This window comes from Sordaria macrospora, chromosome 3, assembly GCF_033870435.1.
Source record: "Sordaria macrospora chromosome 3, complete sequence".
NCBI classification, from domain to species: domain Eukaryota; kingdom Fungi; phylum Ascomycota; class Sordariomycetes; order Sordariales; family Sordariaceae; genus Sordaria; species Sordaria macrospora.
The window spans coordinates 3,553,543-3,578,509 of NC_089373.1; the positions used below are offsets into that span (position 1 = coordinate 3,553,543).

The following is a 24,967-nucleotide window of genomic DNA, read 5'->3' on the forward strand; positions in this document are numbered from 1 at the left end:
GAAGGTCAAGTGCGAAGTATCATGTTTTATTATCAAATCTTCTGTATTCGAATATTCCGGGTATTTTTCTTCCACCACTGGATTTTATCGCTACTATCATTTTGTCCCACCAATAATCATTATGTCATAAACCAAAAATAAAAGGCAAACTATGCCAAATCATTAACAACTTTTAAGGCAGCCCTATCCCTTTTCAAACGTGGACAGCACCACTACTCGTGGGTGCCTCCGTCTTGTTCTCAATGACAGCGGTCGCATTCCTCTGCGCCTCCTCCTCATCACTCATGTCATATTCGCCCGCCAGCTCCTCGAGCGTCTTCCTCTTAGTCTCCGGAATCAAGAAAGTGGTGCCGACGCCGAGCAACATGAACAGCGCATAGATCTGCAGCACGTGGTTCATCCAAGGGTTGGGGTTTCCACCAGGGACGGCGCCACGGGTGCGCAGGGGAGCGATGGCACCCTGGCCGATGATGGAGCCGATCTTGCCCATGGCAGCGCTCAAGCCGTGCGAGGTAGACCTGTAACGGGTGGGGAAAACCTCGCCGGGGACGATGAACGTGGTGGCGTTGGGGCCAAAGTTGAAGAAGAACTGGGCGAGGACGAAGATGGCGAGCAGAGCGTTGGGCGCGAGGTGCTTGTAGGCGAAGCCCATGACCACGAAGAGGACGGTGAGGATGCCGAAGCCCATGAACTGGATCGGCTTGCGGCCGATGATGTCGACGGTAAAGACGGTGACCCAGTAACCAGGGACGGCGCCGGCAAGGACGATGATCATGTTGCCGACGGCGGTATTGTAGAGGATTTCGTACGTGTTCTTGGCACCGGTGGTGGAGTAGCCGATGACGTCCAAGATGGTGGCGTTGTTGAGCGAGACACCGTAGTAGGCGATGTCGAGGAAGCACCATGAGAGAGCAGTGCCGGCGAGCAGCATGGCGTTCTTGCGCTTGGAGTAGTGGCGGAAGAAGTCGCTCCAGCTGGCCTTGGGGATCTCCATCTTCTTCTCGGCCACCTGCTGGGTGGCGATGCGGGTGATCTCGTCGGGCTGGCCCTTGGGCTCGCCCTTCTTGAAGGCTTCGATGTCGTCGCTGGCCTGCTCAACGTCCTTCTTGACGTCGAAGGTGTAGCGGGGGGTCTCGGGGATGGTCAGGCGGTAGTAGAGCGCGACGCAGCCGGGGACGGCACCCAGACCAATGACTGTACGCCACATCTTATCAACGGCGACGGCACAATCTCCGGTGCAGGTACCCAGAGTAGGAGCAACCTCCAGTGACTTCTTGAAACCGAGTGTAACGAACAACATGACGAGTGCGGCAGCAAGCTGGCCAAGACCCTGCATAGCGAAGACGGCACCCATCATGGCACCTCTCCACTTGGTTGTAGCAAATTCTGAGGTGATAATACTGGAAAGAGGATAGTCTCCACCGATGCCGACACCCTGTTGTAAGTGTGAGTTAGCTAAGTGTCTCTTAGAAAGAGGGAGTGTCTGAACGATTGCTTACCATGAGAACACGCCAGAAGATGATGATGCCGATGATGTTGACGGAAGGAGACCCAGAGGTCAAAGCCTGAGCGAGAGTGGCGAAGATGATAAAGAGCAGCTCCAATCCGTACATGTTCTTGCGGCCGAAGATATCAGCAGCGGCGCCGAAGCCGACCTGGCCAATAACCGTGCCGGCCGATGTTGCAAGCTTGATGGCGGTGTCGGAGTTGTGAGGCATCTTGCCTTCGCCTGGGAAGTAGACAATGCCAACCATGAGGGTCAGAAGAGAGACGGTGAAGATGTCGTAAGAGTCTGTGAAGAAACCGACGCCGGCAACAGCAACAGCTCGGACGTGATACCATCCGAATGGTGCTCTGTCAACTTCGGCGAGGGCGAGTCGTCGCCTTTCGTTGGGATCCTTAATGTGAAGAAAGTCATTGTGGAAGTTGTGGTAGGCGTTGTTGCCTCCAGCGGTCTTCTGAGGGGCACCCATTGCTGTTGTCGTGATGGCAGTATCGAAGATTTGAGACACTGTTGATGCTCAAGGCAACAAAACCGGAGTTTGTGAAAGAGACTTGCTGGTCCGGGGGAACCAAGCGAGGTATAAGTGTGGAAGGACCTGGCTGTTGTGTTGTCGAGAAGAATAGGAGGAAGAGATGGAGGTGGTATGCAGTGGGAATCTATCTTATAGAGGTATAGAGAGGTGTAGCAGGAGTAGGACTACAGTGTCCCCGGGGTTGGGTATTCCATCGGATGGCGTGAAAGGCCGCCGATCCCCGACACAACACCCTGTCCGCGGGATATCCTCAATTGCTTTACGCACCCACTCCCACACCAATGGTTGATCAATGTTTTTGCCTTTACGAGCTAGCGAAGCCATCCTGTTCACTTGCCCCAGCGAAGAGCGCTATGATGCCCTCGCCAGCCTCCTCCCACTCAAGACAGGAAACCTATCTTTTCGGGCACGTGGGTAGCTTCCAAATCCAGCGAGCTGTTCAACCCGAAGACACCAGAACTCGGCCAAGACAAGACAGTGGAGGTACCTATGGCAAACTCTGAAAGCTTCGATCACTTGGCGCCTGTAGGAGGCATCCGTTGAAGATGCGGTTGTGCACTCGGGAAGCGTCTGGATGCCTGGGCGTCCATTCTACCTCTACAGCTACCTAGCTGAGCGTTGTCCGAACCTGCGAAGGAGCAATGCATACCGAAGGCCAAGCCGTTGACTGCAAATGCTCAAGTGCTTGGCTGATGCTTGGGTATCCAGTCTGAAGGAAGCATCAAGCTCGTGGGCTCAGCATTACACCTGATTGGCCCGTTGCTCACGGGGTGGGGGCTCCCACGTCTTGGAACTCGACAACAAGCTTCCTCGGCTTCAGGACAAGATCGCTACGAGTCCAGACATCATGGAGGGGAGCATTGGGCTGATAGAATCCCACTGGATGGGTTGTCTGCAAACCACTCCGTGAAGTTCATCTCATAACAGAGGAGTGTACACTGGTTCATAGCGTTCAGTTGAAATTCGAAGCATGGAAATAGTGGAAGTCAGATTTTCAGAGTCTGGACCGGTCTGTTGCCCGACCTGACTCCGTCCAAGACCCCGGGTGTTCTCTTCGCCTCTAACCTCACTTGGCAGCCTTGGCACATCCACCTGCGTGGGCCACTGCAACCCCAGACAAGAGCCGCTCCTTCAGAGGGTCTTCCCCACGAATCGCATTGAAAGAGACCACACGTGTGAGCACGATGCGCCGTGGTTCGCTTTCCACCATTGGCTCAAGTGGTTCTTTTAAGGTTCCGTGGACCCTGTCGTGGAGAATCACCGACACTGGTTTGACCCACCCACGTGCCCACGCACTCGGTACCCGCCAACCCCAACAACCATTGCTGAATTGTGAGACGTCGAACATGTTCTCACATGCAAGGACCCATCCGTGACCACGCACACAACAGACGACATGAACGAGATGCCTTTCGTCTTGTCTTCAACAAGATGTCGTCCAAATCCGTGCTTGTCCATCAGCTAGAACTGGGGCATCAACATCGAGCCATGTCGGTTTGAGGTTCACGGTTCACCACCAGCTTGTCTTTATGCATGTTCGAGAAAGCACGGGAGCCGCGTGTGCGACTTTGATGGTAGAGGACTCCTCCAATTTCAGGCTTTCAGCACGTACCATATTGATCTCAGCAAATCTGCAATGCTCAGCCAATCACAGCGCCAATTTCAACCACGAGATGAGAATCAATCACAGAGCTCCTCTCGTGATATCAGCCGATTTTGAAAGTTGACAGACCCGGTGGAATTAACTGCAGTTCCTTGAAATCAGAGATCGTTTGCGATGATGTTGTAGAAGGCGAATACAAAAATCTCGATGATTATGGTGCTCAACCTGCGTATGCCAAGCTGATCTGTCAACCCAAATGCCTGGTGCATACCAAGCCTTTGCATGTTGTGCGGCATACATCATTAAACGAGCCGTCCCGACGTCAACAAGCTTCCCGGACCATATTGTGAGCACGTAGGGCTTTTGTGGCTCTCCATTGGCTCTGTCATCTAAACAAGCTTTCCCATCCTTCGCACAAGCTTTCTGTTCTCTGCAGAAGCACTCTTTCGGTGCGTGGTGGGCGGGCTTGGGTGACATCATGATACAGATCGGAAAGAAGGGCGTCTTCATCGGAACAAGCACAGGGAGGCACCCAAGACCCTTAAGCTTCGCCAAGGTTGATAAAGTGACGGAATGTCGTAGGCGTAGTTGCACGCTGCAACGGTGACTGTGTGTTGATGGTTGTGTCCGACCCAGGGATCAATTGGTGACTCGGCAAGGCTGTGTGGCGACGTGACGACTTGCAGCATCATATAACCCAAGTGTTTCAGAGAATGGCAAATGCTGTCCGAGCCTACCATTGTCCTTGTACCATCGGTTCTTGGTGGAGGGTAAAGCAGTGAACCGGCTCAGTTTGGCTCCCTTCCAAAACATTTTATACCTCAACGATGTCGTCCTCCTCTTCTACTGCTCGTCCTCTATCCTCTTCCCCATCAGCTTCGTCTCTCATAAGCACGTTGACTAGTCGCTCGCAAGCTTCCTGAACGGCTTCATCGTTAACACGCAGGTGGGTTTCGCGAACAATGGGGTAAACGCTGACGCTCCTCATCAAATCGCGGCCAGCCCTCGTAGTAGTCAGGAGAGTAAGAGTTTCGAGGTGCGTTAGGATGTTGCTGCTGTCGGGATCCCGCTGCTTGTCTGGCGGCAATAGCTGGAGATCGGTGAGCATTTCCAATGCTTCGTCCTCAGGATAAACTTCGCCGCCCATGATAGGAAGCAAAACGTAGGGCAAGATATTGACGTCATCCTCATCCAAAAACTTTGGGTGCGAAGGAATGTCAAAAGCAGCGTTCTTGATAATGCTCGCCACTCCCTTCCGTCTGATATCGGACTTGTGTTCGGTAAAGACCTTGATCTTGTTGATAGGAATGACGTCGTCGTAGTCTTGTCTGTTGACGAAATAGTGCCGAATCTCGTCATGTTTCGAGAGGTCGGCAAAAACGTAGGAGAGGTAGTCGTAGTCGGCATGCTTGTTGTAAGTCCCATCGGCGCCCTTGACGAAGAGGTCCATCAATTGGTTAATGACCCTATCGTCGGACCCCAGCTTCTCGGGAGCGGGCTGCTTTCGGTCCAGCAAGCTTTTGAGTCCATCCCACTTGGTCAAGTTTGCCAGCAACATAGCCATAAGATTGGCGTTGACCTCGTCGGGATCCTATAGGGCCAGGACCGCAGCTGTTAGTTCTTGCGGCGCGCGCACCATGGGAGCTTGGATTGGATGCACATACGACAAGAAGCCCGAGTAGGATTCCAAGGAAGCGGTCATCGGTCGCGACGTATTCGAGCACATCCTTCTCGGCAGTCAAGTTGATCAGACATGTCAGGGCGTGCTCGGCGATTTTCTGGACATGGGACCGACGTCTTAGCTGAAGCTGCTCGGGCGCGAATAAGACAGGTCTCTTGGGCCTACCGGGTGGTCGCGGATCAAAAACTTGAGATGCTTGACGGGAGTGAGATCGTCGGTCTTGAAGAGGGCGGGCTGAGACGCTGAGAAGGGCACCAGATTCTCGGTCGCGAGAAGGCGGATTTTGGCGTTCGGCGAGGCAATGAACCCCACGAGCTTCAGGCGATTGTATGATTAGTTGTCTGTCCATTGACGCTGAACTGACTCCGGCAGAATTACCTCTTCAAGTTCGGTCGGCATGTTGTCGTTGGCGGTAGTGCCTGGATGTGTTGTTGCTGTATGCGACTTTGTACGAGCTCGTAATGGATGCTATGGTATCGCAACCTTGCTCTTTTCCCAGGACCAAAAGCTGCAAAAACTGTGAGCGCAAGGGACAAAATTCCAACTGCAACCGAAGGAGGGGCACAGTGACGAAAATGCGGGGCAGTAAATTGTTTATCGCTGCCCCGAGCCCCCGACCGCCGCGTCCAAGCTGTTCGATAAGCGATAACAGGCCATTTGAGGCTTATCAGTTTCACCGCCCTGGCTATCAGAAAACAAAGTCTGCCCACATAGCAGCAATGTGACCAACCACAAGCGTAGCGCAAGCCTTTCAACTGCCAAGACTTCCCCACGGCGGGAACAATTTGTCCAAGGGTCGCCGAAAAAAATATCCCCAGTTGTGCAGTGCAGCCAATTCGACATCGCGAAGAGACAACCGGGAGAGCTCCGTACCACCATCTCTTTTCCCCGACCACACAACCCATATCCGCCATTCAAGATGCCCAAGACAACAGCGGCCACGTCCAAGAGGCGCCACAACCCTCTCGAGGCCGACCTGGTCTCTACCGGCGTCCTCAAGAACAACTCCGGCAAAAAGACCAAGAAGACTCGCGCCGAAGACGACGGGGATGAGCAAAAGTATGTCGACGCCAAGGCTTCGCGCAACATTCTGGCTATGAGCCGTAGCCTCATCGAGGAAGAGGAGAACCTCCGCACAACACAAAACGCCGCCTCCGGATCTGCCCCTTCGGGGTTCGAGTTCGACCCATCGAGATTCGACCGCAACGATGAAGAAGACGACAAGTTCGAGAACGACGAGGCCTGGGGCGAGGAGGAAGAGGAGGAAGTAGAGGAAATCGAAGTCGACGCCACCGATCTCGAGACATTCAACCAGTTTATCACACCCACAATGAATGAGGACCCGCTCCTAACACACGGATGGGATGGAAAGCCAGAAGGGGCAGAAGAGCAGGGACAGAGTGTGAACTTGGCGGATCTGATTATGGCCAAGATCGCGGAGAAGGAAGCCGGTGTTCCCCAAGGCGGTTACCGCGACGAGCCCGGCCCAATTGATGAGGACTACGAGATCCCGCCCAAGGTGGTGGAGGTATTTGAGAAGTAGGCCGGCCTTTTGTTTCCATCGCCCTCTTTGCAGACTGCTGACAGTTTGATTTTGCAGGATCGGCATGATTCTTTCTCGCTACAAATCAGGGCCACTTCCGAAGCCTTTCAAGGTTCTTCCTCAGATTCCTCATTGGGAGGACATCCTGCCTATCACACAGCCCGAGTCCTGGACACCAAATGCCTGGTATGTTGCTTCTTCTGTATTGGTGGCTCTGTGGGAAACACTGCTAACACTTGCGACTGTTAGCTACGCGGCAACCAGGATATTTGCGGCCGCCAAGGAGGCCGTTCTTCAACGGTTCATGGAGATGGTGATCTTGGAACGTGTCCGCGAGGATATCCACGAGACCAAGAAGCTCAATGTCCATCTTTTCAACTCCCTAAAAAAGGCCCTTTACAAGCCTGGTGGTTTCTTCAAGGGTATAGTGCTCCTCCGCTTACTCGGTATTTTGCACAAAACGGACAGCCCAGCTAACGCTTGGCAGGCTTCCTGTTTCCTTTGGCGGCTTCCGGGACGTGCTCTCTGCGTGAGGCGCAGATTGTCGCCGGTGTTCTGACCCGTGTCACCATTCCGGCTGTCCACTCCGGCATGGCCATCAAGGGTCTGTGCGAAATCTCTTCTGCGCAAGCTACTCAGAAGCTCGACTGCGTGAGCGCTACAAATTTCCTCCTCAAGACTCTTATCGAGAAGCGTCACGCCTTGCGTAAGCCCAATTCCCGAGATAACATTGATGGCATTTTTTGACTCCGTAATACAGCCTTCCAAGCGCTCGACGCCCTTGTTTTCCACTTCCTTCGGTATCCCGCTTTTGCCACCGGCGGGCACATGGCACCCAACGCCTTGCCAGTCATCTTCCATCAGTGCATGCTTTCATTCGCTCAAAGATACAAGACGAATAGTAGGTTTTCTTCTCTTACCGTCCTTGTTTTTACTATGCGTCGATATGTGTTCGAGTACTAACCGCGCTTCTTGTATAGTCACCGAGGATCAGCGAGAGGCTCTTTTGGACCTTCTCCTAACCCACGGCCATGACAAGATTTCGCCTGAGATCAGGCGAGAACTTCTCGCAGGCCGCGGAGGTGGTGTCCCTGTCGCGCAACCCGGTTTCGACGGCGATGACACGATGATGGATGCTTGAAAACTACGTCGGTGATCCGGTGATGACTTATAGACGATGAACCCTTGGCAGGCAACGCAACGAGGATATGTTGTTAATTTCTTGCCTGGTACGCGCATGGAGACGGGAGTTATATTGTTCAGTGACCTTGGTGGGTTGGCAGTCCTTACATATGGGCCCCTTTGATGTGCTAGGTTACGCCTAGACAGTGGCTACTCATTACGCCGCTTGAATATGAAGTGGTTACGCCATGTCAGTCATTATGTACCCCTTGGACCAGAGTAATGCTGACTGACCAACAAAAGTAGATGTTGACGAGCTATATATACTTTTAGAGCGCAAAGTTATAAAATCAAGATACCCGTTTTAGCAGGAGCCATTACAGATGTGTTTTGAGATGAAGGCAGTCACGACCCTCTGCCGCACCACCAAATTGAAAGAACAGTGAAGAGAAAGCCCAAGTCATGCAGTTCTCCTACTTCGATGTCTCATGTATATGACGGCATCATCCTGTATCACTTTTTTCCACACGAAGCTCTACTAAATATTTTCTTCCTTAAATCCAGTCAACCCGAGCATTCCACCTGCTCGTCCTCTTCCGTATCCCTATTGTACTAAAAGTCCTATCTTACACCGGATCACCAACCTCCATTCCGCATTTTTCCACCATAGCATGATTTCCGCCACTGTGCACTGGCGCTTCGCCTAATCGCCCCGACACCACCTCGACCTTGACAAGGCACTTTCGCTCGCCACGCAGATATAAAGCGATTATAGTACCTTACCCCCACGGCGAAGCATTTCAGTCCTCGGAATCCATCGATCGCGTGACCACACTCCCAGATCGGTACAACTCACTTACCATGAGCTCCCCGTCGTCGTCGACATGGTATCAAGGCTGGGAACGGAGGAGAAGCTCGTCACCCAGCCTTGGTGGTACAGTGTTGGATGGGTCGTTGAGCAGGGTGCCATCGACCAGCGGCGCCTTGATTCGAAACCCTAAAGGCAATTCTCCTAGGGGAGTGTACGGCCTTGACCCCCCTCGGCCACCCAAGGAAGGATATGAATAGGTTTGGTATCCGGAAGGGTACTGGGCCGAGCGTGAGTTCCGGCTGATTGACTTCGCTGCAACCAGTAGCAACCGAACTCCTGAGATCAAAGTTTGGAAATGGAGAAGACGGTCTAGGAAGACTGGAAGCGGGAGCCTTGACAATGACGCGCCTACAGTTTCACCAAAGACGAACTCAAACCCACCACAGCAGCAACCACCGGCGTCAAGCACCACGCCTAGTTCTCCACAGAGCCGCTTTCGCACCGAGGAGGCCCATATCCTTGCCCTCCAAAGCCCAGGCGTACAACTAATGACCAGCACCAGCCTAGTGGAAAGCGAGTGGCTCGCACCGAAACATAGCCTTCAGACGCCTAGGCTGTTAGACCCATATCCAGCCCAAGCCACCCCAGATGTTCCTACTGAGTCCCGCGGTTCTCCTGGGTTTCTCTCCAAGAGAGGCATCAGCGCGTTGTCTGTCTTGCAGAAGACAAAGGACGTAAGCTGCGAAGTGCCCACTACACACTACACAAGTAAATATATGCTGACGTCAACCGAACATAATAGAAAGCAAAGAAATACTCTTCATCGGGACCAGCAAGTGAACGTCGCTCCGACCCTATTCCAGATTTATCGAAAGATGGCTCGATTGTGCTCGCCAGGCGGAACAGTGGTGAACTGGAATTAAACCAGACTCCGGAAAAGGAAGAAAGTCGAAGGGCTTCTAGATTGAGTTATATTAGATTTCCGAGACGCGCATGGTCTGAAAGAAGGTCCTTCCACTCTACAAGTGGCGGCACAGCAGCGGTGGCAGAATCGGCAACCACTGCAAGCAGCAGCTCATCTGTATCAGGGTTGAGGACGGCGTTCTCAGGTATGTACTGGCATAATCCTGTTCGTTGTTATGGCTGAGAACTAACTCATATCCAGTCATACCACCTGTGAGGACTACCAGCCAATATCCAGGAGGAGTAAGTAAAGGAAGAAGTCATAGAAATGTGATGTCATGCATACGAGGCATTGGATGCTTTGCTTGCTATATATTCGTTAGCTAAGCATTTCACCAACTCCGACATTTGCTGACTATAGGACCACAGGAAGCCACACGAGTTCACACACCTCCGCTGAAAGAGGACACCGCTGATGGACGACCACGCGGGTATTTCTTCAATGTCTCGATACCGATTGATGTACCTGATACAGGATCGTCTGCATCAAGCAAGGAAACCAACTTCACAACTACCACGATGCATAGGTCATTGCCACCCACGCCTATGCGACATCCGGCTGAAGCAATTGAAGAGGAACAGATGAGATACCGAAATGGCCCTCGTAGAGGTAATTTTTCATTGCCACCAACACCCGGCCTATCTGGGTTGCCACCAACGCCTGGGTTATCCTCGTTACCGCCAACGCCCGGCACGCCTTTGCTACCGACCACACCCGGGACAGCCGATAAAAAGAGAAGAGAATGGTGGGACGCCCCAGCAAAATCGGCTGAAGCCAGACGGGCAGAACGGGTAGAACGCATGGCCATTGGAAGAAGTCGTGGTGACGGAGAAGGCGGGCGCCTACGGAAAAAGGGACAGTTTATGTTTGATATCCCTGAGCATTTACCAAACAGCCCGATGTGTCCTGCCAACCCGAAACACCTCAAGTCCAAAGGGAAGGGCGTCTGTGTGGTGAGTGACTGATTGTCCTTGAGGTTATCTGCTTTGGATCCGAATGAATGGTCTTATCAGAGCCTGTCGTTCTGATTCTTTTGAGCCGTGAAAGAATTGCTAACTGTAATACACCAGTATCATGGCCGGAGAAAAAGCACCAGCATGTCCGATGATGCTTATGATAGCCGAGATACAATGAGCGAGTCGAACAGTCCAAATAGCAACACCGCGAAGAACAGCCCTGAATTGAATGCGAGGGCTTAGAGTCGCGAGGGGGAGGTCAATGGAAATACGAGATCGTGCATGTTTGCGAAGAGGAAGTGAAAGCAGGGAGAGAGGAAGGAGAGGGAGTGAGGAAGGAGAGGGAGTGAGGAAGGAGAGGGAGTGAGGAAGGAGAGGGAGTGAGGAAGGAGAGGGAGTGAGGAAGGAAAGGGAGTGAGGAAGGAGAGGGAGTGAGGGAGTGAGGGACCGAGGCATATCCGCAAATGACCGCGTGTGGTATGCGGCATCAGATTGTCATCTTATCAAGCATCACCTATTTCATCAAAAGTCATTCACGGAGTATGAACCTAAGGCTTCGAAGGCAGGCATTTGGAACCTGTTTCACCCGTGTCACTTGTTGCTTCCACTACCCCTATTCAGCCCCTAAATCCGTCAGCAAGAAAACGGGTTAGGGTTATACGTGTATCTCTCCCCCGCGATGCTTGGCTTTTGAGGTTAATGCAACCTTAGACCAGGCAGCGCCGATAAGATAGGTAAAAGTGGAGCGCGCCGCGTCCAGTCCGACCACCGACCTGGACCGGGCAGTTGAATCCATCACCTTCACTTGTCCCGGACCTTGCCATTGTCAAACTATTTTGAGCATCTTCGAGCTTTCTTTCACCAAGCTGCACCCTTTTTCGCCGCTTCTCCGTGGCACTCAACCTCAGCCCTCAATTGAACGCCCACTGCATCCCTTAGCGAAACTTGTCAAGCGCGTCATCCCTACCTCGACATCATCAACCAATCCACCGCCACGGCGTACAATTCCATAGTCGGCACCTAAAGCGTCACAGCGAGAAGACAAAGATGGCGTCAGTCGACCACGATCCTCTATTGCTCCTGCGGGGGTCAATCGCATCCAATAGTCAAATCATCCCGACCACGTCCGCCGACGCATCTTCCGACAGCAGCGCCGAAGTGCCGCTCTCCCAGGCCACTCACCTTGTGTTCACCCACCCAACCCGTGTCGCTATTCCCATCGATGCGCCGACGCGCTTTGTCTCCAACGGCAGCCCCGTCGATCTCCGCAGTATCTACTTCGCGTGGCTGAATCATGAAGTTGCCATTCCAGAGTACAACGCTTCCGCGACCAAGCTTAACGAGGAACTGGCCGGTGCCGGCGCTGTACACAAGTTTGCCTTCGTCGAGCGCCTTGAGCTCATCGCCTGGCTGGAAGGTGGAAGTGAAGAGAGTGAATACATCAAGCCGCTGGCAGGCGAAACAGGTGGAGCTTCCGCGACTGGTGCTGCTAGCACGACAGCTACCTCCAAGGTCGCCCCTACTGCTTCTGCGAGATCTGGTCGTGGGACACTAGACCCCAGGCTCGCCCAGATTTACAACGGCGAACGGCGCATGGGGGATCGTAACAGTGTTCTGAGGGGAATCAAGCCCACAGTGAGTACATAAACCTACCTCTTGATTGGGGAGAGTCCTATGGTTCACAGTCGCAGCGCAACTAACTCGGACGTTTCAACCAACAGGATTTCTCACACGTTCGTAAGCTCGCGCAAGCCTTCATGTCTAAGAAGCCCGGCCCTACGGCAATTACGAACAACCCCGCTCTTGCCATCAACCAGAAGCCCGCGCGACGACCCGACCCCATCATCCTCCTTTCACCCTCCGCCTCTTCGCTTCTCCGCATGTCCAACATCCGAGACTTCCTCGAGAACGGCAAGTACACGTTGCCAGATCACAACGCCTCCACCTCTGTGCTGCACCTGTCGCGCATGATGAAAGACATCGACCCCAACCGCCCAATGCGCTTCATTCTCGTCGAAGGCCCGGAGCAGTTCAAGCCCGAGTACTGGAACCGCGTGGTGGCCGTCTTCACAACCGGTCAGTCATGGCAGTTCAAGAACTACCGCTGGAGCCAACCAACAGACCTTTTCCGCCACGTTTTGGGTATCTACGTCGGCTGGCGAGGCGAGCAGCCACCTGAGAGTGTGCGATCGTTCGGTCATCGGGTCCTAGCTACCTCCGTTGACAAGGTGCGTGATGCGGGGGCGGCGGGCGCAGAGAACAGGTGGCGAGACAGGGAGGTGGTGGAGAATATCTGGAAGGCTATTGAGGGGAACATGCGTAGTAAGGGCTGGCGTAAAGATGCTGCCCCGACGTCTATTTGAATACGGAGCCAGTCGTAATTTTTCTTCCGGGCATGGAGGAGGTGAGAGGAAAGGAGAGGAGAAGGTATTCTGCAATTTGGGCCGGCCCTCAAGAAAACATTGCGGTATGTTACGGATATGTTGCCCTCGCCATGGCGTCTCTTTCCCTCCGATATTCTCCGCCTGCCTCTCCAATTTCATAGATAAAGCGTGTGCGCCGCGTTGTATATGGTCTTCCTGCCGTTTGTTTTATTAGATTGATAGGATATCATTCAGGCGTTCAAGTGGCGTTTTCGAGAGGGTTTCGAAATGATTTGAAAAGGAACCCGGCAGGCCTACGCGGAGTTACAGTTAGGAAGCTTTGATCAAGAGACACCCTTTTTTTTTTTTTTTTTTTTTTTTTTTTTTTTTTTCTTTTTTCTTTTTGGCCAAATTCTTATCATTGTTTGGGAACTGTAGTCTGTTAAAGATATAGCTTAGTATTTGGACGAGCAGCTAAAACAAAACGAAAACGCCTCTGGAAAGGGCAGGGTAAGCAGATCGGATACTCTTTGATAGAACTTGAGTTACGTTTTGCGGTAGTAATGCTACGGCATGTGTGCAGACCTCCATAGCAGCCGTGATGCGGTCTTGTCCCTCTTTCAAATTCATCTCCAAGAGAGTTTTACCTCACCGTCCCACCTCCACGCAATACGATAGTGCTCGTGGTTCCTTGTCATATCCTTTCGCACTCTCCGTTAGTTCACGGACTCTTTGGTTTTCCTGTCACCAAAAATTTCTTTCATCGGATCTCTTCTAAGCATGTGTGTCAACTCCTTTGAAGACACTGGGCATGAGTGATTGCTACTACATACGTTCATAAGCTCAAGTGGTCAAGCCATCACTCACAATTGGAATACCACTGAGTGACATGTTTTTAATGGTATCGAGATGACCATCCTATCCGCTGAACAAGACTTCCAACATCAAACTTTTCGGATGGCTAATTTTGTAGTGCTACCTCAAGACAGCACAGCTATATCCTCTCTGGAATGTCATAATGAGCAGTGGAACATGAAAAATCTTCTTTGATCACGGCCACGGTGACTGGGAAAAACCATCCCGAGGTTTTAATACAAACAGCTAGAAACCAAAGAATACGCTGTGTACCTAGATGTACCAAGCAAGCCCAATGGAACCGCCCATCTCGTGAGTCCATCCAGACCGATAAAATGTTCATAAACCCGCTTCTTTTTCTGCCTGCCGGTTGGAGAAGAAAAAGCCATGAATCAAAACCACATGGTTTCGAGTAACACCACGCTGGTGTCGTACTTGAGCGCACAGATATTTTATCTTGCTCGACTCTACCATGACACGAGCCAGTGAGACAAGACACAAGTCAATCAATTTCGTTGAAGGCATGGTGTACCGATGCCGCGCAATTTTATCAATAGGTAGGTCATGGCAGAATGAAGGACAGACAGATGGAGGCAGGCACACCATCTTACGGCGTACGGAAAACTTCTAACACGCAACATATGAGACATGAGACTCGGCAATTGATTCTGTTGATTGACTGTATTTGACGGACTTGGTACACTCGCGAAACTGAGTGATAACCGAAGCGACCGGATGGAACATTGATTGAATGTGACTGAAGTCAATACAAGCGTGATAAAAGAGAAGAGGCATAATTGAGTCAGGCAACCAAGCATCTCCTGACACTTCGACGGATCAAACAAACCTGTGAAGCTGCCGGCCGGATGGACAAAATAAGAAGAGACAAAAGGACGAGTGATCGTGTAGGATGATGGATTTTACCGATTTATTGAAGCAATAAGATACAGGTAGCAGTTAGTCAGACCATCTCTTATACCAACTTCCATTCGTCTCGGCCGTACACGTGAATACGTCGTCGGACATGGCTCACCGTAAATTTCATTAAGGTCAAGGAAATCTAACGCTGCAAGCAAAATTGCTTTTCAACATATGTACAGAAAGTGACAGAATCCCTACTGCACCGGCTTCATTGAAATCGTTGTTGGAGGTTTCCATAACCGTCGACATCACAGCATCCTCTTGGTTGACACATTGTTTGGTGGGTACCAAGACATCCCCCACCTCCTCCATGTTCTGACACCTACTCTTCAAATCGTGTCGGAGAATGCGTACCGTCTCTATTATCTCAATCTTCATCCTCACCAAATGTTCCTACCTCACCGCAACCAAAAACAGACGCTGAGACGTTACACATCCAGCATCCCACCCTTGAAGGCTCGAATAATATAGAACAGTGGTACTGCCACTTGGATCACTGCCCGACATCGTTCATATCTCGTCCATTTCGAACTCGCATCTCGGCTATGCAGATACCCGTCCCTACCCCTAGTGATCATCATTCCATGAATCACAACAGAGGAAGAGACACACAGAGACGAGATCCGTCCTTCACTTTGAAGATCCTGCCCTGCGCAGGAGTACCTTCCGATGTGTGCAGTCCTGGATCAGAGAATTGGTGCTTCCTTCCCGCCTTTTCGTAATGCAAAAGACGCCGCCTAGGTAGGTAGTAGGTAGGTCTCGGCGGGTGGATACCGGTACCTGCCAGAATAAAGAAGAAGAGGAAGGAACAAATCAAGTCTACGGTTGTGACTTCCCCAGCTAGGTAGTCCAGTACATGAACAAGGTTCCAATCTGTTCTCTTCTGTTTATTGTTGGGTTCCGACCATGAGTCTTACCTCCACCTGCTGGTATGTAAATACGCTACCATCAACCAATGATCGAGTTACACCCAAACGCATGAGATACACAGATTCACCCGCTACTTTCAATGAATGCCGACCCTCGTCCCTCGTCCTCAGCCCCTGCGGCAGCAGCCGTGTCGGTAGCGAACTAGCGGATGCTTGCTTGCCGGTCGTATGATGTTCATGTGGCATTCGCAAACTCCTCCCCTGGCGCGCCTGGATGTGACAATCTGCATGTTACCAGTAGTGACCAACAAGTTGTGGTTTACGGTATGAGAGAAGGTGTTGGAGGTAGGGGCTGAGAGGAAGACATGCATACATCATTGTTCTTGTGGATATCTACATATACAGCAGGTGGGAGAATGGGAAGTGCGCTTGGTTCATCACTATGAGTGGCGTTCGGATGTACATACATACGTCCACAAAATGAAAGAGTCATGGATGCCACGTGGAAAAGAAGAGATCTCGTGCTAGCTAGCTGATTGATTGACCAGTCTCAGTCTCTTGCTGGTGATCACAGTATCATATATGTGCGTACACGACATCATATCACCTGCGTGTCGGTGGTGGTACTACCATACATGTTTGTCATGCCGTTACTGGTGAACGTTGAGGAGGCTGGGATGCCCGATTACCTACCAACAGTACTTAGGGTGGTATACTCCGGCAGGCATTTGTATTGGATGAGTGTCCAAGAACGTAGGTACAGTCCTCGGTTGACTGCTGCTGTGTTCGATACCTACTTGAACTGCCAATCGCCAGAGTTGTGACCCACCGGCGTCTGTATTCTTCATCAATTGGAACGAATCGGAATTAACAATGTGCGGTCAGTCTCACTCGGACGACCCCTTCATGTGCTTACTGGCGTAGAGAGGTAGACGTGATGGGGCGCGTTGTACCATCCGAGTGTCTGATCAGGCTTCTGGTGACCATCGACAGTGGATGAAGATACTGACCTGAAGGGAATCACCTTCAAAGGCATGTAATCAAGATTCTAGACACCAATGCCACAGCCATCTCTACTAGCGTGCGGCACAACGGTCGACATCGTGCTGATTGATCGCTTGAATGATTTGGTTGTAGAGGTCATTATCAGGTCAGACAATTCTTGACCAGATAGGAGACGGGAACTTGGAAGGCAGTTATGTGAACGAGGTCAGTTAGCCAGATATAATCTTTAAGTCAATAATCTGAGCAAAAGAGATTCCGATATCTTCCCGTGTCTCTAATCTCTGAAAGTGAAGAGTAATCGCCAGGACCAGAGAAGAGCAAATGTGACATCTGCCAAAGTATCAGACTTAATCTTGTACGGGTAAACACTTCGAGTCCAATCTCGACCATTCAAATTACTTAGCTAGGTACCAATCATATCCCTTCTCTACTCTCCGCCCACGTTTCTCACACGTGGCTGTAGTGAAGCACAACATGGCCAACCAAAACGCGGCCCAAGCCATTCTCAGTAAGACCCCTGACTATCAATCGGCTGGTTGGCGGCTTTGAGTCTTTGACTGGTTGGCTTGGAAGGTTTGGTTGGGACATGGCATGGTATGAACCTGGACACTGCCACGCGACAAGGGAATTCCCAACCCTAACCAAGGCCATGTGGTTATTCCTGGTTTGCAATGGTGTTTGCCTGCTAGTTGCTTCATCTACTGTCCCTTTTTTTTTTTTTTTTTTTTTTTTTTTTTTTGTTTTTTGTGATACTCAGATCCCTCGGTCGGCCGGCCTGCTCGGACTTGCTATTGTATATTCACGACATACAGGCTTTCTTCGAAGGTCCAGGATTAACCTGTTCCTGGAATCACCGCATTCATGCGTGGTTCCGCACCTTCCGAGGAACCGACAATTAGGAAAGAGAGCAAGCCTGTCAACAAGTGATTGGATGAGGACAGTATATGCTGGCGTTGAGGAAGGCATGATAGAAGTGTTGCGCCGAGTTGCCCGTCCAACTGCAACCGGGGACCCCGGTATGTACGTAGTAGACGGTGTAAATCGCCTATCGACTGTTTGAGATGCCACACCTAGGTACTACCCAGTATCTACGAAGAGACACCGGGAGAGTGGTTCACCGTTCGGTAGTCGGTGGACTTACACCGCTCTTGACTTCTCGTGACGCACCACTGTCTCTAGACACTGTCTATCTTTCCAGCAAATATCACCAAAAGCGCTGTTCGTAACGAGTCATCGCCCTCCGTGGGAAGTTGACGAGGTGGTGAGTTATGTCTCGACTGCCATGGAAGGAGAAAGGATGCTCCCAACACGACGCAACTCCTTTCCCGATGTTAATGAACCAGGGGGAGTGGATCAACGGCCGTCTCACGTCCGACACACGGACGATGCAGGCGGCTGAGCCTGCCTAATCATCACCAGAGACGAGATATGTCCGTCACATTTTTTTGTCATTTCTGAATTTGTGATGCTTCACCAAAGCCTCAGCTGTGCATCTCATTTGCGCCCTTGTCTGAAACCCAACAGACAGATATCCTGTGGCTATGGCACAAAGCCGCCCGCCGCGCCGCCATCTCGGATAAAGAGGGAAGGCGTATCTGTACAATACATCAGTAAATTTTCGGATTTCGTCTGATGGCTGGCTGAAGACCAACAGACTTGATAGTCATGTCCTAGCCGACGCTCCCTGTCAGCAAAAGACAGGTGAGCGTAAGCACTAGATGCAATGACAACATCATGATCGCTAGCAGCCTGGTGGCATATGAAGCCAACTATGGCTCTTACGCCGGCCAACATCATGAAACCATTCGGTCTTGTTCGTATCAATGACCGCTTCTCTCGCCAAGGAGATGGTATACTGTCATAGACTCAAACCCAAGTCAGGCTACCGTAGCCTCTTTGCGCGTCGAGATGGATCCGAGGAAGTCCTCGCTTGCTTGCCTAGCCCAGCCATCCCACGTGTAGTGGTAGCACCCGAGGTTCTGGAACCGTCAAGAACACGCCATCCGGCCACGTGCGGCGCGGAAAAAAAAGAAAGGAAGAATTTTCTTGTTTCAGGTCCGAAGAAATCGCGAAGCTGAAAGGGCCCGTTTGAACTTTGAAGCCATGAGATCCCATAATTGTTTTTGTTGCTGCCACTCAGCTCGCGCGTCGCCGAATGGTTTGCTTGGAGGATATTCCCTTGCCAGACCCACGATAGACAACTCGGTGCGTCAGCTTGCACCGGGTCATAGGCAGTTTGCCGGAGCTGTCGCCGGTCCCAACATTTCGGAACAGCTGGAGCCTGTCAAGCAATCAATCAGCCAACGAGTCCGTGGCCGTGGAATTGGTTCTCGCAGCGGTCCGCTTGCGCAAACATTTGCGAACCCGGGAGAGCCCAGAGAAAAATGATGTGGCGATGTTTATCTATCTCATCCTCGTCATGACCCAGCTAGTGATAAACATGCCGAATTCGCGATGCTGGTTGTCGCGGGCGTACGGCCGTCTTTAGCGGCATTCGCTCGGCTTCCCATTGTGTCCAAGACTCCGGAAGTGCAGCCAATCGCCTTTTCAATGTAGGGCTACGGCCTATGGTAGAGTCCGGGTACGCGTCCAGGCCTTTTTCGATGCAGTTTCTGTCCCAGGTGGTTGCTCGCGAAGGGCCCTTGCTGTTGCGTGGTTACAGTTGCATTGTGCCCTCAGGGGGTGGCGAACTTCCTCCCACCAACCCGTCAAGATACACTACATTATACCCACCGAAAAAATGTGGTGTTTTTCCGTGCTATCAAGACAAGACTAGACATGTCCGGAAGGCCGAGACTGGCTCGCTCCCAAAAAATTAAGCCGGACGGTCAGTTGTGCGGCTACGGTACGCTTGCAGCACCAAAAAAGCGTGCAATAACCGTTAGCGGGCGTCCGGGTTTTTGTTTGGTGAGCGAGACTGGATAGGGACGCAATGGTGATGGAGCGGAACACCAAAGACCATGTGACATGCTGTTTCACGGAGTCGGCGAGACGCTCCGCCTCCATGCTTTCCATTCGAGATTTTCAGGGTCGGAGGCTCGCGGGGATTGAGGGCGGGATTCGGAGCAAGCGCTCCATCCAACTCCACGTGGTCGTGTGTCAAACTGCCCCTTTCGAGTGGCTTCGCCCATGCGTTCGATCGTTCCGAAGGTTTCTGTTCGCCTCATCTGTTCAGTTTCCCGTCCGATCTGAACTCAAAAGAGGGATCGTCCCGAGCGCTGGGTCAGTCAAATCACAGATGGCCGACAGGCCTCGAAATTCCCCCCCCCCCCCCCCCACACCCGCCCGTCAGAGTTCACTCCGTCCCGCCGAGAAAGGCCAAGGGTTATGTCGCCGTGGGCCCGTGGCAAATCGGGTGCAATCTTGACTTGTGGGGCCATGGAAGAAATGGTTGAGATTCAAGAAACAGAGCAAAATGGCGGACAGCAAGGAGCGGCAGCAGGGCATGGCACGGCAGGGTAGGTACTGTGTAGACTGTAGAGATGGGATGGCAGGTTGGTCGGCCCATGGAAAGGGCCCGCAGCGGGCAAGCTTGCAAGCTTGATACCCCAGCGGCATCCAATTGCATTAAAACTGTCGCAGTGAGATAGGCCAGAGCAACCCTGATTAATAATCTTTCGGTGACCGACTCACCACAAATGCAATCCAATGCTATGCTCGCTCACCTGCGCAATTAGTGGTTTGGGTTGTTCTTTTGAGGATCTCCAGAGTCCGTCCTTGGCGACGCTGGAAAAGGGAACAGGCTCGTCGATAAGCTCACCAACGGTGGATACTCATCATATGGGCCGGCCGCGTAATAATGATGCTGAAATGTGGAAGAGAGTGTGCCAATTCTCTTATTCTGAGACTGCCGAACCAGATTTGGAGCCAAAAGTCCTTTCCCATTTGAGAGCAAAAAAGGGGATCCCTGTCCATCCGACTTTGGACGTTTTGAAATCTTTCTCTCCCTGGTCGGGTTAATTATAGTTTTGACCCTGAACATGGGATCCTGTTTACCGCGCGGGGTTTTGAAGCATTCAGTCGTAGTGTAGAGGTGTCAAACTTGAAGTGTTTTTGCCCTTGCCCCCATTCCCAGAAATGCTGCTGATTGGTACGAGACCACACCACAAGGCAAAGTACGGTAGGTATCCCAATCTTAGATACACTGATACGGCTCCAGCCATCTGTATAAACCTACGGCGGGATCAAACGTATATGTTGTAACTGTTGACTTCTTCAGCGGTGACCCCGCTTCTTCTAATAACACCTCGTTCCGTCGCGGACAGATTGCAGCCCGCACTCATCCACGTGCGTGTTAAGCGGAGATAAGCACATGCAGTAAAAGATCGCAATTGAACTCGGTAACGCGCCTCATATCCCTGAGCAAATAAGAGGTACGTTCGTGTTGTGTAAACAGGCAGACGCATGGCAGGACCGAAATTTGGAATTTCACAGCACATTGCATGGCCTGTGTTTGCCCTGACCGTCATCTTGACCAGCATCACTATGAGCAGTTTCACGCTGACACAGGTAGTATCGAGGCCGGAGCATATCATTGATGCGTCCCTTCATGGAAAGAGGTTCATGACGCATAATGGTGCTAATCAGGCGAGGTAACTGGCGGTAAGGAGATTTCAGAGATATCCCGTTTTATGCTGTAGGTACATCTCTTACCATGTTTGTCGGCTGCATAGGTATTCTGTGCCCATCCCCTGTTCGCCGCAGCATGCGCACCTATGTGCTGCCTTCTTGTTGTAGAAAGCACTGCAAATACGCCGTGGCCATTGGCTGCCAGTGTCTGAGGCGTCTTGGTTTCGGGATGATTTCCACGTGCTGTGAGCACTTTTCCACGTGAGTTTCAGCGCCATGCAGTGTGGTGTGTACTCTACACTAGCATCAATTTTTCCAGGTTCGGTTGACAGCATGCTTCTGCACACGTGGAGGCGCTGCCGCCGTTCAGCCTTTCCGACGACCTGCGCAATATCATCCAAAACCTTTTAGGGAGTTGTCTCGATTCCAGACTCGTGTCGCACAATACCGAATCAAAAGGACAAGAGTTGAGAAAGCGAAGGGCACGATACATCCAACTAAAATGGGCGCAAACGTTTTTTGAAGCGAGCAAAACAGTGAGACGTTCCGCCCAAGGAAACAATGGCCGTATCAATGGCACAAGCTCTTTTCCCACCATTGCATCTGTTCAATTTAGACCTGAGCGGGTGCATTGAATCAATTGAAGCAAATCAGAAAAGGCACGTGCACCCCAAACCGGGATCTGCCTTGCACCGTTTAAAACCATCGACAAATTCATGATTACGACATTGCAAAATTTCCCAGGGTCCACATATATTGCGCAGGGTTCCGTGCTGGCACCCGTTCGGCATGTGTACGCCGTAGCCACTCCTCCATCCGGCTCCATTGGCACACCGTTTCCACCACTGGCACCTCGTCATCATCATCTCTCTCTCCAGCGAGGAGATGTGTGAGGGTGTCAAAGCGAAACGGGAGCCGGGCGAACTGGGAATGGTTTCTTGGAGGCCGATCGTGTTCCTATAGTTTACGTAAGTGGTCACATGATGGATGAGATCTGACATCGCCGGGCATTTTTCATCAATTGCCCGACTTCTAGTGAGATCTGTGAAGAAAGGGATCCATTGATGCTGGTAAGACATCATGTTTCGTGTATGATTGTGAAGCGACAAAGCAATTGATCTCTTACCGCCGGCGCGCATTGCCCTTTTGGCTTGTGCGAGAAACTACCTGTGCGACTGGGGCAGCGATGCTGCTGAGGTCACGGTTTTTGGCATTGGCAATAGGACAAACACAAAGTGAACAATGGAAACAACACGGCGGAAACATCGCAGCGGGATGACAGGTTTAAACTCATGAATTATTGATGCCACTGCAGTTCAAGTTACGAATTGGGACCCTCGCCTTTCCAATCAACGAAGACCTTTGGAAGGATCAAGCCAATGATGCCGAGGGAAATGAGATACGGTTGTCCATAGAGTCCAGGGATGCAATTTCCGGCTCACATCTCCGGCGTACTCCGTATTCTGCACAGTATCAATAATTGCTGAAGACCTGCCATCTGAAGCAGCAGCATGGCGTGGTTTGCAAAAGATCCCTGGAGCCACGCGCAGATCTTGCACCCTGCACCGAACTTCCTTTTCGTCCTGAGATTTCGCCCGTTCCCCAATCAGATTTTTCCCACAAACGCTTCGTGTCCTCCACCATTTTGGCCTTTTGGCCACACAAGCCTCAACAGCATTCAGGGAATCCCATCGTCGCAAGCTGACCGCCTTTTTTTTTTTTTTTTCGGTTTCTCGGGAAAGATTTGTGTCTTTCTTGCCAACCTCTCAATAGCCCCTCCTGGCCTCACTAATCATTATGTGAGCCAGATGATAAGAAACCGTGCAAGCGTTCGTCTGTGCATAACGTCACAATATGCTCACAACACACGCGTATCTGACACTTGTAAACTGCCACCGACTGCTTCAAACAGTCCGGCAACACGGTGAGGCATTGATCTAGCATGATGATCCTTCTGCCACAATCCATTCTCCGAGTTTCCGGTACACGGTTCTTTCCACATCCTGAAGGTTATCTTCCAAGCGAGGAGAGACTCTGTGTGGATTTTACGGAGCCAAATGTGCAGTAGCGTCTTCTGGGAAAGGATACTCCACACCAAAAGAGAGTCCGACTCCGCGCCTTCAACCCACTTGACCGCGTGCCAGCGTCCTTGCGTCGCATCGCCGTTTGCGAATGCCGAGATGAACAACATGCAAATGGGCAGGCAAAAGTGGTCACTCGAAAAGGACGGTGATTGATTTCGCAACTAACCGGATACCCGTACCGCTTGAACCTTGACACACGTGTAATTCCGTATCCGGGATATGTTAACCGTTACCTCAGCCACGGAGACCACCAGCTTTCGGCTTAGCAAGAGCCTCTCCCGTCTCCGGATTCCGAGAAAGTCGACTCTACCCGGTGCCTGACACAATACGCAGTCATCATTATTTAGTCTATTGAGCAAGCGCGGTAGGCTCGTTTGGTGCAATCGGCCTGTTTGGCTTCCGTAAACCACAGAGGAAAAGTCGCGGTGACCCTTTGGCATCTCGGCTGTCACGTTGTGAACCATGCAGCTATGCCATTGCCACGCGACAGACATGATCCGCAAATGCGGAAGCCGCAAACTGAACCTTGAACGGACGGAAGAGGGAAGACGGGAGGCTTCACTTTCATATTCGATCCCGTCACGTCATCAGTGAGCTCCAATGGTAGATATTTCATGATATACATAGATGGAATCGCAAACGTTCAACCACCTACCTTTCCCGTCGTGACCCTCCACTTTTAAACTGTCTGCGCAGCAAACCCCGGTGTACATGGTAATTGCCCCGCTCAATAGTGCGGCCGACAGGACTCCTGCGTCGACCTGCGTTGAAGAGTTGCCGTTACCGTGACAGTAACATCACAATCGTGACACCCGGCCACGCTCAACTCGACACTGCATCATTTGAAATCCCTTGGCTTCACACAAGACTCCTTGCTCAATGGCGTTTTACTTACTTTTAAAAATCTACACCTGCCTTGAAACCCGGCCCCGGGGAAAACAGAGAAAGAGAGAGCAACCTAGCATAACAAGCCCGCTCAGCTTATCACCTATCGCACGGCTTTCCATTCGCTGCGCGGTCATCCTGCGCTTTCTATTCTCAGAAAGCCCCAGAACCACCGACGACGACAGACGCTCCGACCTCCCTTCGACGGCACGCTGAGTGTCAGTTTTTTCGTGATAGAAGCTTAGATTCGGCCGCCTGCTTCACCCAGGGGTTCCATCATCACAACACCGACGCAGCGGGTGCGGCTGTCTCTTAGGTCATCGGTGCGGTCGTGCGAGGTGCCTCAGACCCCTCCTGTCGCCGTCGTCCTTTCACGCAAACTTTTGGGCGGTTCTCCCGTGTGCTTTTCGGCCTCCATACACGGTCTCGCTCGCACGATAGGAGACGCAGGCTGCGGCGGGGTTTTGTCCAACGGCAAGTGACAGGCGAGACAGGTTCAGAGATGTCGCACGAGGGCGTGATCCATCAGTCTTGGGCTATTGGCGGAAAGGTAGGTGTTCCTCAACCGTTGTTTCCTGTATCATTTTTTCAATTGTTCCTTTTCCCGGTCCTTTGTCAGGCCCGCAGGCTGGCTGGGAGCCTGGGTCTATCATGCCAATGGGAGTGCTCACTTGGTGGTGGCATCCACCTGAATTTCACA

The 24,967-nt window shown here is 51.7% G+C and overlaps 5 protein-coding genes across 5 annotated transcripts; 3 read left to right on the top strand and 2 right to left on the bottom strand.

Moving 5' to 3' along the window:
* Positions 1 to 8: 8 nt before the first annotated feature.
* SMAC4_00896 (uncharacterized protein) lies at positions 9 to 1,973 on the bottom strand (the record flags this gene model as incomplete). The annotated part of the gene is made up of 2 exons (XM_003349958.2): positions 9 to 1,435; positions 1,500 to 1,973. The coding sequence occupies 2 exons, from the start codon at positions 1,971 to 1,973 to the stop codon at positions 194 to 196; spliced, it is 1,716 nt and encodes a 571-aa protein (XP_003350006.1). The 3' UTR covers positions 9 to 193.
* Positions 1,974 to 4,453: 2,480 nt separating this feature from the next.
* SMAC4_00897 (uncharacterized protein) lies at positions 4,454 to 5,852 on the bottom strand (the record flags this gene model as incomplete). Its single annotated transcript, XM_003349959.2, has 4 exons — positions 5,699 to 5,852; positions 5,486 to 5,635; positions 5,304 to 5,417; positions 4,454 to 5,230 (listed from the first exon to the last, which is right to left on the bottom strand). Exons 1-4 carry the CDS (start codon positions 5,717 to 5,719, stop codon positions 4,454 to 4,456), a joined length of 1,062 nt encoding a protein of 353 aa, XP_003350007.1. The 5' UTR covers positions 5,720 to 5,852.
* Positions 5,853 to 6,128: 276 nt separating this feature from the next.
* On the top strand, positions 6,129 to 8,355 carry SMAC4_00898 (uncharacterized protein). The gene is made up of 7 exons (XM_003349960.2): positions 6,129 to 6,859; positions 6,921 to 7,049; positions 7,113 to 7,285; positions 7,351 to 7,569; positions 7,624 to 7,764; positions 7,844 to 8,235; positions 8,292 to 8,355. Exons 1-6 carry the CDS (start codon positions 6,240 to 6,242, stop codon positions 8,002 to 8,004), a joined length of 1,443 nt encoding a protein of 480 aa, XP_003350008.1. The 5' UTR covers positions 6,129 to 6,239; the 3' UTR covers positions 8,005 to 8,235; positions 8,292 to 8,355.
* A 491-nt stretch (positions 8,356 to 8,846) lies between these two features.
* SMAC4_00899 (uncharacterized protein) lies at positions 8,847 to 9,719 on the top strand (the record flags this gene model as incomplete). Its single annotated transcript, XM_003349961.1, has 2 exons — positions 8,847 to 9,007; positions 9,119 to 9,719. The coding sequence occupies 2 exons, from the start codon at positions 8,847 to 8,849 to the stop codon at positions 9,717 to 9,719; spliced, it is 762 nt and encodes a 253-aa protein (XP_003350009.1).
* A 1,804-nt stretch (positions 9,720 to 11,523) lies between these two features.
* SMAC4_00900 (uncharacterized protein) lies at positions 11,524 to 13,438 on the top strand. Its single transcript, XM_003349962.2, has 2 exons — positions 11,524 to 12,351; positions 12,438 to 13,438. The coding sequence occupies exons 1-2, from the start codon at positions 11,764 to 11,766 to the stop codon at positions 13,077 to 13,079; spliced, it is 1,230 nt and encodes a 409-aa protein (XP_003350010.1). The 5' UTR covers positions 11,524 to 11,763; the 3' UTR covers positions 13,080 to 13,438.
* Positions 13,439 to 24,967: the final 11,529 nt, after the last annotated feature.